This window comes from Aotus nancymaae, unplaced genomic scaffold (assembly GCF_030222135.1).
Source record: "Aotus nancymaae isolate 86718 unplaced genomic scaffold, 86718_ANA_hifiasm-v0.15.2.pri h1tg000014l, whole genome shotgun sequence".
Lineage (NCBI taxonomy): Eukaryota > Metazoa > Chordata > Mammalia > Primates > Aotidae > Aotus > Aotus nancymaae.
The window spans coordinates 36,282,625-36,296,254 of NW_026988425.1; the positions used below are offsets into that span (position 1 = coordinate 36,282,625).

General features: G+C 38.3%; 1 protein-coding gene across 13 annotated transcripts in view; it reads right to left on the reverse strand.

The window, feature by feature from the left end:
• Window positions 1-13,630, reverse strand: part of CPLANE1 (ciliogenesis and planar polarity effector complex subunit 1) — a 155,953-nt gene that overhangs the window by 64,183 nt on the left and 78,140 nt on the right. For 9 of the 13 annotated variants that reach the window (XM_012460001.3, XM_012460002.3, XM_012460003.3 and 6 more), the window contains 4 exons: window positions 13,194-13,271; window positions 11,035-11,227; window positions 7,352-7,642; window positions 602-1,366 (listed from right to left, as the gene is read on the reverse strand). In XM_012460001.3, coding sequence (XP_012315424.2) covers window positions 602-1,366; window positions 7,352-7,642; window positions 11,035-11,227; window positions 13,194-13,271 — 1,327 coding nt within the window. The remainder of the gene's footprint in view (window positions 1-601; window positions 1,367-7,351; window positions 7,643-11,034; window positions 11,228-13,193; window positions 13,272-13,630) is intronic. The other 4 variants (XM_012460006.3, XM_012460004.3, XM_012460011.3 and 1 more) reach the window with 4 other exon arrangements.

A 13,630-nucleotide genomic window follows, 5' to 3' on the forward strand; every position in this document is an offset into this window, starting at 1 on the left:
TTATAAAACTACCATTTTAATATATGCACTACTACTCACAGATATAAGTCTATTTAACAAATTTAACCTGCGAAAGATTTGAAGATCATATAATAATTGCTAGAAACCTCTAACAACATGTGTTCACTTGTTCTCACTCTACACACACATAAACAAGAGCATCTGGTAATTATTTTTTGCTTTTTTTTTTTCAGTGTTTGAATCTTACACAAAGCACTTGGTAATTTTACTTCAAATTTCTTCCCGGAGTAACAGAAATATCTATGAGAGTCCAGTAAATTCCAGTATTGATAGAAAGACCTAAAACCTTTAAAATACACAATTTTTTTTAAAAATAGAGACAGGCTCTCCCTGTTACCCAGGCTGATCTCAAACTCTTGGGATCAAGTGATCCTCCCACTTTTGCCTCCCAAAGTATTTGGATTATAGGCATGAGCCACCATGCCCAGCTTCAATCATTATTTTCAGCCCAATTTGTATATGTTATTTTCTATAACAAGCATTTTTTTATGTGTAAGAGCTTTTCTTTGATCATGTAGTACTTATGGTTTTAAAAAAATGCAGGACACTGTTTTTCCATTACGATGCAAAAACTGATTACCATATTTTCTGAGGACAAATGTGAATGAAGTAGTAACAGGCTTGGGTATTTTCTTTCTTCTGCTACAGGTTTGTTGAGTGTTGAGGGAACGGTAACTGATGCTCTTGAGGTTGATGAAAACCTATTAGGAGGTTTAAGTGGCAGGTATAGTAACGGAAGTCCAAAGGAATGGTGAGGCGGTATCTCAAGGGGCCCTGGCTTAACATCCAATAGATTTTTTGGTTTTATAAACACTGAAGAGTCCTGTTGAGGTCTCAAGTTTTCTTGTCCAACATACTGATCCAAGTTGACATGCTTAGAAATTTCTGTAATTACAGTTCCTGCCCATATCTTGCGCTCAACTTCTTTTTTTTTGGCTTCAGTATTACACTGGCTTACATTCAAATGGGGTGCTGGTATAGTTTGTGCCACTCTTTGTGGCAGATCAGGCTGGAAGGAATCAGGTAATCCCCGAGTCTCTCTTCGTTGTGGCTTGAAGGCAACTTGTGGAATACTCCCTGTATGTAAGAAAAGTGGTTTGAATTCTTGCTTAGGCTTAAACTGAAGCAAGGGAAAACCATCACTAGGACTAAAGGTTTTTGCAAGGGGGGTAAGTCTAGGTGCCTCCTGAACAACAGAAGGTGTGGACAAAAGGTAGAGGTTAGTATTTTCAGCAGGAGCTGGATAAAACAAACTGGATGGTAAGTTTTGAGATGATGGAATTGGTCCCCTTTTCTGGCGCAGGCCGTTTAATTGACATAAAGGAATACTCCCATGTGGAACACTCTGGAAGAGAAAAAAATATATCATGTAAGTTTAGCGTATATTAGAAATTCCTTACTTTGTGTTCAGTATGATTTGCAGTAGGTAGAATGTAGGAACTGCCAAAAAAGAAAAAAAAAGTATTTACTCAACAAAAAACGTGACAACAATTGAACTACTTAGAACATGATTTTTGGGAGGGATCCAAGATGCCTGATTAGGAGCAGCTCTGGACTGCAGCTCCCAGTGAGAGAAAGGAGGCCGCTGCAGGTGATCCCCAGGCAAGCAGGGCCTGGAGTGGACCTACAGCAGTCCTACAGCAGAGGGGCCTGACTGTTAGAAGGAACACTAAGATACAGAAAGAAATAACTTCATCATCAACAAACTGGATGTCCACTCAGAGACCCCACCTGAAAGTCAACAACTACAAAGACCACAGGTAAATAAATCCACAAAGATGCGATGAAACCAACGCAAAAAGGATGAAAACACCCAAAACCGGAATGCCTCTCCTCTTCTAAGGGATCACAACTCCTCACCAGCAAGGGAACAAGGCTGGATGGAAAATGAGTCTGATGAATTGACAGAAACAGGCTTCAGAAGGTGGGTAATAAGAAATTTCTCTGAGCTAAAATAACATATTCTAACACAATGCAAAGAAACTAGGAACCTTGAAAAAAGGTTTGACAAAATGCTAACGAGAATAAATAGCTTAGAGAGGAATATAAATGAATTGATGGAGCTGAAAAACACAACATGAGAACTTTGCGAAGCATACACAAGTTTCAAGAGCCGAATTGACCAAGCAGAAGAAAGGATATCAGAGGTCGAAGATCAACTCAATGAAATAAAACGAGAAGATAAGATTAGAGAAAAAAGGGTAAAAAGGAATAAACAAAGCCTCCTAGAAAGATGAGACTATGTGAAAAGACCTAATCTACGTGTGATAGCTGTACCTGAATGTGATGGAGACAATGAATACAAGCTGGAAAATATTCTTCAGGATATTATCCAGGAAAACTTCCCCAATCTAACAAGGCAGGCCAATATTCAAGTCCAGGAAATACAGAGAACACCACAAAGATATTCCTCAAGAAGAGCAACCCCAAGGCGCATAATCAGCAGATTCGCCAGGGTTGAAATGAAGGAGAAAATGCTAAGGGCAGCCAGAGAGAAAGGTCGGGTTACCCACAAACAGAAGCCCATCAGACTCACAGCAGATCTCTCAGCAGAAACCCTACAAGCCAGAAGAGAGTGGGGGCCAATATTCAACGTCCTTAAAGAAAAGAACTTTCAACACAGAATTTCATATACAGCCAAACTAAGCTTCATAAGTAAAGGAGAAATAAAATCCTTTATGAACAAGGAATTACTCAAATATTTCATCACCACCAGGCCTGCTTTACAAGAGCTCCTGAAAGAAGCACTAAACATGGAAAGGAACAACCAGTACCAGCCACTCCAAAAACATACCAAGTGGTAAAGAGCATCAACACAATGAAGAAACTACATCAACCAACAGGCAAAACAGCCAACTAGCATCAAAATAGCAGGATCAAATTCACACATAACAATATTAACCATAAATGTAAATGGGCTAAACACCCTAATCAAAAGACACAGACTGCCAAATTGGATAAAAAACTAAAACCCATCAGTGTGCTGTAACCAGGAAACCCATCTCACATACAAGGATACACAAAGGCTCAAAATAAAGGGATAGAGGAAGATTTACCAAGCAAATGGAGAGCAAAAGAAAGCAGGAGTTGCAATCCTAGTCTCTGATAAAATAGACTTTAAACCAACAAAGATCAAAAGAGACAAAGAAGGACATTACATAATGGTAAAAAGATCAATGCAACAAGAAGAACTAGCGATACTAAATATATACGCACCCAATATTGGAGCACCCAGATACATAAAGCAAGTTCTTAATGACTTATAAAGAGACTTAGACTCCCACACAATAATATTAGGAGACTTAACACTCCACTGTCAATATTAGACAGATTGATGAGACAGAAAATTAACAAAGATATCCAGGACTTGAACTCAGACCTGGACCAAGCAAACATAATAAACATTTACAGAACTCTCCACCCCAAATCCACAGAATACACATTCTTCTCAGCACCACATCACACCTACTCTAAAATTGACCACATAATTGGAAGTATATCACTCCTCAGCAAATGCAAAAGAACGGAAATCATAATAAACACTCTCTCAGACCACAGTGCAATCAAATTAGAACTCAGAATTCAGAAACTAACTCAGAACCGCAAAGCTTCATGGGAACTGAACAACTGGCTCTTGAATGTTGACTGCATACACAATGAAATGAAGGCAGAAATAAAGATGTTCTTCGAATCCAACAAGAATGAAAACACAACATACCAGAATCTCTGGGACACACTTAAAGCAGTATCAAAACAAAAATATATAGCAATAAATGACCACATGAGAAGCAAGGAGACATCTAAAATCAACACCCTATTGTCAAAATTGAAAGAGCTAGAGGAGCAAGATAAAAAAAACTCAAAACCTAGCAGAAGACAAGAAATAAGTAAGATCAGAGAAGAACTGAAGGAGATAGAGACACAAAACACCCTTAAAAAATCAATAAATCCGGGAGCTGGTTTTTTGAAAAGATCAACAAAATAGACAGACCACTAGCCAGATTAATAAAAAAGAAGAGAGAAGAATCAAATAGATGCAATAAAAAAGGATAAAGGGGATATCACCACAGATTCCACAGAAATACAAACCATCATCAGAGATTATTACAAACAACTCTATGCACATAAACTAGTAAACCTGGAAGAAATGGATAAATTCCTGGACACTTGCATCCTCCCAAGCCTAAACCAGGAAGAAGTCGAAACCCTGAACAGAGCAATAACAAGGGCTGAAATTGAGGCAGCAATTAAAAGCCTACCAACCAAAAAAAGCCCAGGTCCAGATGGGTTCATAGCCAAATTCTACCAGACATACAAAGAGGAGCTGGTACCATTCCTTTTGAAACTATTCCAAACAATCCAAAAAGAGAGAATCCTTCCCAAATCATTTTATGAGACCAACATCATCCTGATACCAAAACCCGGCAGAGACTCAACAAGAAAAGAAAACTTCAGGCCAATATCCATGATGAACATAGATGCAAAAATCTTCAATAAAATACTGGCAAACCGACTGCAACAGCACATCAAAAAGCTTATCCACCATGATCAAGTAGGATTCATCCCAGGGATGCAAGGCTGGTTCAACATACACAAGTCTCTAAACATAATTCACCACATAAACAGAAACAAAGACAAAAACCACCTGATTATCTCAATAGATGCAGAGAAGGCCTTTGACACAACTGAACAACTCTTTATGCTAAAAACCCTCAATAAACTAGGTATCGATGGAACATATCTCAAAATAATAAAGGTTATTTATGACAAACCCACAGCCAATATCATACTGAATGGGCAAAAACTGGAAGCATTCCCTTTGAAATCTGGCACTAGACAAAGATGCCCTCTCTCATGACTCCTATTCAATATAGTATTGGATGTTCTAGCCAGAGCAATCAGGCAAGAAAAAGAAATAAAAGGTATTCAATTAGGAAAGGAGGAAGTAAAATTGTCTCTATCTGCAGACGACATGATTGTTTATTTAGAAGACCCCATCGTCTCAGCCCAAAATCTCCTGAAACTGATAAGCAACTTCAGCAAAGTCTCAGGATACAAAATCAATGTGCAAAACTCACAAGCATTCCTATACACTGATAACAGACTTAAAGAGAGCCAAATCAAGAACGAACTGCCATTCACAATTGCTACAAAGAGAATAAAATACCTAGGAATACAACTAACAAAGAATGTAAAGGATCTCTTCAAGAAGAACTACAAATCACTGCTCAATGAAATAAGAGAGGACACAAACAGATGAAGAAACATTTCATGCTCATAGTTAGGAAGAATCAATATTGTGAAAATGGACATATTGCCCAAAGTAATTTACAGATTCAACGCTATCCCCATCAAGTTACCAATGACCTTCTTCACAGAACTGGAAAAAACCACCTTAAACTTCATATGGAACCAAAACAGAGCCCGCATAGCCAAGTCAATTCTAAGCAAAAAGAACAAAGCTGGAGGCATAACACTACCTGACTTCAAACTATACTACAAGGCTACAGTAATCAAAATGGTACCAGCATGGTACTGGTACCAAAACAGAGATATAGACCAATGGAACAGAACAGAGGCCTCAGAAGCAACGCCACACATTTACAACTATCTGATCTTTGACAAACCTCACAAAAACAAGCAATGGGGAAAGGATTCCCTGTTTAATAAATGGTGTTGGGAAAACTGGTTAGCCATGTGCAGAGAGCAGAAACTGGACCCCTTCCTGACACCTTACACTAAAATTAACTCCAAATGGATTAAAGACTTAAACATAAGACCTAACATGATAAAAACCTTAGAAGAAAACCTAGGTAAAACCATTCAGGACATAGGCAGAGGCAAGGACTTCATGACTAAAACACCAAAAGCACTGACAACAAAAGTCAAAATAGATAAATGGGACCTAATCAAACTCCACAGCTTCTGCACAGCAAAAGAAACACTCATTAGAGTCAATCGGCAACCAACAAAATGGGAAAAAATTTCTGCAATCTACCCATCTGACAAAGGGCTAATATCAAGAATCTACAACGAACTAAAACAGATTTACAAGAAAAAAACAAACAAGCCCATTCAAAAGTGGACAAAGGATATGAATAGATACTTTACAAAAGAAGACATATATGAGGCCAACAAACATATGAAAAAATGCCCATCATCACTGGGCATTAGAGAAATGTATATCAAAACTACACTGAGATACAATCTCACATCAGTTAGAATGGTGATTATTAAAAAATCTGGAGACAACAGATGCTGGACAGGATGTGGAGAAATAGGAACACTTTTACACTGTTGATGGGAGTGTAAATTAGTTCAACCATTGTGGAAGACAGTGTGGTGATTCCTCAAGGACCTAGAAATAGAAATTCCATTTGACCCAGCAATCCCATTACTGGGCATATATCCAAAGGATTATAAATCATTCTGTTATAAGGACATATGCACACCAATGTTCATTGCAGCACTGTTTACAATAGCAAAGGCTTGGAACCAACCCAAATGCCCATCGATGATAGACTGGACAGGGAAAATGTGGCACATATACATCATGGAATACTATGCAGCCATAAAAAACGATGAGTTCGTGTCCTTTGCAGGGACACAGATGAACCTGCAAACCATCATTCTCAGCAAACTGACACAAGAACAGAAAATCAAACACCACATATTCTCACTCATAGGCAGGTGCTGAACAATGAGAACACATGGACACAGGGTGGGGAGCATCACACACTGGTGTCTGTGGGTGGGAAATAGGTGAGCGACAGCGGAGGTGGGGAGTTGGGGGGTGATAACATGGGGAGAAATGCCAGATATAGGTGATGGTGAGGAAGGCAGCAAACCACACTGCCATGTGTGTACTTATGCAATAATCTTACATGTTCTTCACATGTACCCCAAAACCTAAAATGCAATTTTAAAAAAAAGCAAAAAAAAAATCTTCTCTATAAAAATATGTAGCCCAATAAAATGAAAAATAAAAAAGAACATGATTTTGTTTTTCTTTAAGACAGAGTCTCACTGTCTCACTGTCACCCAGGCTGGAGTACATTAATGGCATGATCTTGCCTCACTGCAACCTCTGCCTCCCAAGTTCAAGTAATTCTCCTGTTTCAGCCTCTTGAGTAGCTGGGATTACAGGCATGCACCATCATGTCTGGCTAATTTTTGTATTTTTAGTAGAGATGAGGTTTCACCATATTGGCCAGGCTGGTGGATCAAACTCCCAACCAAAGGTGATCCACCTGCCTCAGCCTGCCAAAGTGCTAGAGTACAGATGTGAGCCACCATGCCCTGCCATTAATGGTATTTTTATATACATTACCTGTACATTTTCATTTCTATTTTGACCAGATGGGATAGTTCCTTCATGGCAGTATGGGCTATTCTTGCAAGGCTCTCTGGTGTTCTCTCCCATTGACTGTGATTTGATAAAAAATCTCTCCTTAAGATTTTTGTTGCTGTCTTCAACATCACCACATCCTCTTAGGTTTGATTCTTGGCTTCCCTCTAAACACACAGACTGACACTGCTGTAGAAGCTGTTGTGTATTGGGGAGGTTAGCAAAGGATGATCCTACTGTTTGCATTAGGCTCATGAAGTTGATCTGCTGCAGCTTGAATAAAACAAAAACTGAAGTGATATCTTAAAATATAACAAAAACAATCTAAGGAATCAAAAATAATCATCTGAATATTGTACAATGGTCACACCTTTGTCTTAGTATCTGTGAGAAGCATGAATGCTGAGCAGGAGACATAGGGAAATTTTTTTAAAAGGGAGAGGAAAAAAATGTTAACTTCCTGTCAACTGATATACGAATACTCATGAATGAAACTTGGGAGTATTTGTAAACAGTTTATAGTATTCACTTTCCATAAACATCTCAGGGATCAAAGGAGTGGGATAAAGACAGATTCCAAGAATAAGTGTATTTTGAATAGTTTTCAGAAATAAGCATAAAGCAGTACACAGGTGAAGGGCAAGGAATTCCCTTGGAAAGGCTAACTAGGCGAAAGAAAAGTGAGACACCAGTGGTCCCCAAACTCTGCTGCACGTTACAATCACCTGAGAAGTATTTGTAAGTCCCGATGACCAGGTCACCCGCTACCAATAACATCACAATGTCTGGGGATAGGAACCAGCATATGTATTCATTAAGATGAGCAGGTTATTTCAATGTCCAGAAAAGTCTGGGAACCACTAGCATAGATATTGGCTTAGCTGGAACAGGAGATTTATAGCAGGGATAATGAAAAATTGACTAGTTTAGTAGTTCTCAAACTTCAGCATGCATCAGAATTACCTGGAGGACTTAAACCACTCTGCTGATCCCTACCCCAACTTTCTGATTCAACAGGTCTAGGATAGCGGCATGAGAATTTGTATTTCCAAGATCTAAGTATGTTGATACTATTCGTCCAGGCATTACACTTTGAGAACCACTAGACTTGTGAAAGTAAGGCCAGAAAGGAGGGAAGGTAAAGACTTCAAAGTGAAGTTTTTGAAGGCCAACAGAAGAATTTGCATTTGATAGAACAAATCAATAGGGAAACAGTGCCGTTTTTCAAAAATGTAGTTTTCTTTTAATTATAAAGTAAATATACACTTATAGAAAAAAACAATTTTAAAAATAAAATATCATTCATAATTCTACCCTCAAAAATAATGAGCACTGACATTTTAGTGTATTTCCTTTCTTTGTCTACCTATCTATTGAATCTATCTACAAGACAAGGTCTCACCCTGGTACCCAGGCTGGAATGCAGCGGCCTGATCATAGCCCACTGTAACCTCAAATTCCTGGGCTCAAAGCATCCTCCCACCTCAGCCTGCCGAGTAGCTTAGACCACAGGTATGTGCTACCATGCCTGGATAACGGTTTTTTTGTTTGTTTGTTTTTTGGAGAGATGAGGTCTTGCTATGTTGCCCAGGCTGGTCTCAAATTCCTGGCCTCAAGCAATCCTCCCACCTCAGCCTCCCAAACCACTAGGATTAAAGGCATGAGCCACCTCTTATAAAATGTAAAACTATAAAGAGCTTGGCCTCTTTATGTTTTTAAAACAAGATTAATATCATATATTATACAAATTCATTCCCGAAATTTACTAAACAGGTGAATAAATTACTAAATTTATTAATTTAGTAAATAAATTAATAAATAAATTTACTAAACAGGTGAAATTTTTAAACAGGTGAATAAGATTATTAAAATTATACCTGAAGAAAGGGTCCTAGAAAATGCAAATAGAAGACAATGGAAGTATCAAACTAAGAATCTAAGGTTAGCCACCGCTATAGAAATAGCAAGTGGCTATAGAGACATACAGCATGGGCAAAAAAATTCAAGAGGACATAGTAAAACATTGGGTAACGATTGTGAAAGAAGGCAAAGATGGCTGGGTGTGATGGCTCATGCCTGTACTCCCAGAACTTTGGGAGGCCAAGATGGGCAGATCACCTGAGGTCGAGAATTCAAGACCAGCCTAACCAACATGGAGAAACCCTGTCTCTACTAAAAATACAAAATTAGCCGGGCATGGTGGCGCATGCCTGTGATCCCAGCTACTCAGGAAGTTGAGGCAGGAGAACCCCTTGAACCCGGGAGGCAGAGATTGCGGTGAGTCAAGATGGTGCTACTGCACTCCAGCCTGAGCAACAAGAGCGAAACTCCATCTCAAAAAAAAAAAGGAAGGCAAAGATGACTTTTGAAGATAGTGATTATTAATCCTTTGTGTGCATCAGAATTATCTGGAGAACTTGTTAAATATATAGGACAGTGACCAGCAAAGTCCCCAAGTAATCCATCCAACATTTTGAAAGATGCTTCTAAAACTTTAAGGTGGTAGAATAGGTGGTGCTACTAAATAGCAAAATGAAAGAAGGGACTGGGAAAATAAGAATAAAATCAGTTTCAGTAAATTTCATGGGACAGGGGACACGCTGAACAACTATTCTTAAAGAGAAAATTAGTGCAGCTGGGCACAGTGGCTCACACCTGTAATCCTAGCAGTTTTGGGAGGCCGAGGTGGGCAGATCACCTGAGGTCAAGAGTTCAAGATCAGCCTGGCCAACATGGTGAAACTCCATCTCTACTAAAAATATAAAAATTAGCCAGGCGTGGTGGCGCACACGCCTGTAATCCCAACTACTCAGAAGGCTGAGGCAGGAGATGCTTGAACCCAGGAGGTTGAGGTTGCACACCAGCCTGGGCAGCAGAGTGAGATTTCGTCTCAAAAAATAAAAATTTAAAAGATTAAAAAAAAAGAAAATTAGTGCCAAGGATCATCAGTATGGAAATGGTATATATTACATCACATGAAAGGATATGGAAGTAAATGTAGGACAAATGAGCAGAAGATTAGATCTGAGGGTAACTAATGTTTCTAAAAATGTAAATTAAAAAAAAAGTAAATAATTAACCATTGTTGTTAAACAGAAAAAAAAGATAGCCAGGTATGATGAAAGTCAAAGTTAACAGTAATTTGAAATGCAGCTGACAGTTTCAACTCAAGCACAAGAAATATGGGTAAGAAATATGTGATAGTGTCAATTGGAAAATAAGTCTTGGATACTTTTGAGTAGGAGCCCACTGACCTGGTTTGATTACTCCCAACCTCACTTTTGTGAGCAGCTGCATCCCAAAGAGCTCAGTAAAAAGAGGTCTTTGTGAGAAGTAGGTAGCTTAGCTTAGACCTATAGGCCCTAGAACTATAAATTTTTTTTTTTCCTAGTAGAGTTGGGGGTATCACTATGTTGCCCAACATGGTTTCAAACTTCTGGCCTCAAGCAATCCTCCTGCCTTGATCTCCCAAAGTGTTGGGATTACAAACGTGAGCCACTGCACCCAACCAGTTACAAACATTTGAATGAAAAATGAAAAGTACCCAAAGCAGAGAAATGCTTGTGATATAATTTTAACTTGTCTGTTTCTGGATATCTGTTAATATTTTAAAACCCTACATGTAATATATGTAGATTTACTTACTTATATAGAGATGTGCTTACCTGAACTAATTTAAACATTTCATCTTGGAGCATTTGCCTAATGGAATCAGAACAATCTGGTAACTGATCCCTGCATTCATTTCTCTGGGTCTTCTGAGGTGTTGAAACAGGTGTTTGTGAAGCAACATTGACTCCATTTGATATCAGAGGTGGAAGTGAGGAAGATTTGTCTTTATATGCAGAAATCTGTGCACTATGTGGAAAGCATTTAAATAAAAAACATGCATTAATTGACAAAAAACAAACAACATAATTTGAATAGTTTGATCCCACTTTTGTCTTCTAATAGAAAGGTTATTCTGGTAGTTTTCTGGAAATTTAAACCTTAAAGCCTTTCTCTCTAGTGCCTGTCAGCCACCACACACATTTGTCATCAGCTCAATTTTCATCTTTCTTAAGGGACTGTCTAGTAAGTGATGGATCCCTTCACATGGTGTTGCAAACCCAAGAGCTGACATTTATTTTACTTGCCTGGTCCCTGTGGACATCTGAATTTGAGACCTGTGCAATCATTCTGATTAGCTGTACAGACTTCATAACTTGTAATTTGGCTCAGGAATATGTTTTTGACTAAAATTAATGATTCAGCATGTTAAGAAAACTAGAGAAAAAATGGGTTAAAAATTTAATTCTAGGAGTAGTAGGGAAAACTACTGTTCGTCATCATTAAATGTGAAACAACAGTATGGTGAACATTTCATTTCCAAGCAAACCTCAGAGTTTAAATGTATAATAAACCCTAACATAAAATGCTTATTTACAAATAAAAATTAAAGATGAAAGCAAGGTCTTGGGTTTTTTTTTAAACAAAATGACTGTTGGGGGATGATTCCTCAAACATAGCAGATATTCAACGTTTTCTACGGTTTATAAACTAAGCAATGGAGCAGGCAATTATCAGATTCAAATAGACTGTTTCCAAAAAAGAAAAACTTATTAAATTTCATATAGACTTATTTAGGTTTACACTCATTCCCATTCGGCAATAATATTTGCCTTTTATTGAGTATCTAACATGCTCAATTAATAAAACTTTATTTGGTAAATTCACAAAAAATAGGCATTACAACTGATCTGCCTTTTCTTTTTTTGCCAAAGTGAAAGCTTTGAGTGTTGCTCCTAGAGAATCATGTTTCTCACAGCTGCTGCCAGCCTCCACTGTCCCCAGCTTTCTTAGTTGAGTGACAAGTGAGTTAGCTGCCCAGTGACAGGGATCTCAAGTCTAAAGAGTAAGCTGGGACCAAAGGAGGTTCAGGAGGCACCCTGTGGGGGCTGGGTCCCTCAAGTGTGATGGAAGGGGGCATGAGTTTCAGGCTGGCTCCTCTTTACTAGGCATTCCTAGTAAAGCCACAAGGGGCTCTGGGGCTATAGGGGTCCCTGTGAGCACAAGATGGGTACATTCATGCTTGCGCAAGTCACTGGCACTCAAGAAAGCCTTGGGACAGTAGGGGCAGGTGTAGTGATTCACTGAGTTGTAGGTACAGCTGGGTTTGCACAACCCAGCCCAGTCTCAGAAGCTCTTGCCAAACTGAGTGCCGGCGAAGGGCTGGATCTGGGTGTGAGCACTCATGCAGACACAGTAACATTTCGTGAAGAAGGTCTCTCTGCACAGAGCTGCCCATTTTAAAACAGCGTTATTGGGCTTTGCTTTTAACAGGTCTCAAGGAGATCAATTCTAACTATGTAAAATTTTTCTGAGGTAAAGCTGTGCTATATTTTCCTATTTTGGCAAGATTTCTAAACACTAAGCACTCTGTTCAATCTCTGTAAGAGACATTCAAAAGAACTGGTTGAATCTGTTCTATAAGAGAATTAAAAGCATTTCAAACACTGTAAGAAATCAGTTAGAAGCTGAAAATGACCAACAACTTCATCTTTCAAGAATATATTATTACTTTTATTTCAGAAAACACGGTTCTAACCATAGTTCCTGTATAACTTTAAAATACAATTGCTAGTGGAAACTCAGTAATGAAAGATATCAGATATGTGTGCTTATGCTGCTCTTTCAATGCTTTATGTTGCTTTCATTTATTTTCTTAGTTTTTAGTCAAAAAGGTAACAATTGTTTCAAAAATGGTACAGTTGACATATTTTCACTCTGATTTATTTATATTACACAACTATTTTTAAATAGTATACTAGGCAAAACTTCTTACCTAGAAATTTCTGAACTTGTATCTACTTGCATTGATTGAGGAGTGGTATGCTCAGGAAGTGAAAAGGCTTCAATCATACTATCAATAAAAATTAACAGGTGATTAGGAGGCAAGATATTCTTTGCATTATCTAAGGTATGAGTGATCTATGCTCAGCCATCTGAGAGTCTAAACATCCTCTAATCTTCTATAATGTTTAGCTCATAATTACAATCTGTTTACATTTGTCTCCATAGCAATTAGTAAGAGATCTAAGCAAAAGCAAAAAAAATATGTCTGGATGACTTAAAACACCACTTAAACACTAATGATTGCTCAGCAATAAATACAACAGAATCCAAAATGAGGGGACATGAGGTTAGCTAAGACCCAAATTTCACCTGTAAAAGAGGAAGACACATTGCTCAGAACACTAGAGCCCATTGTCACATTTGAAA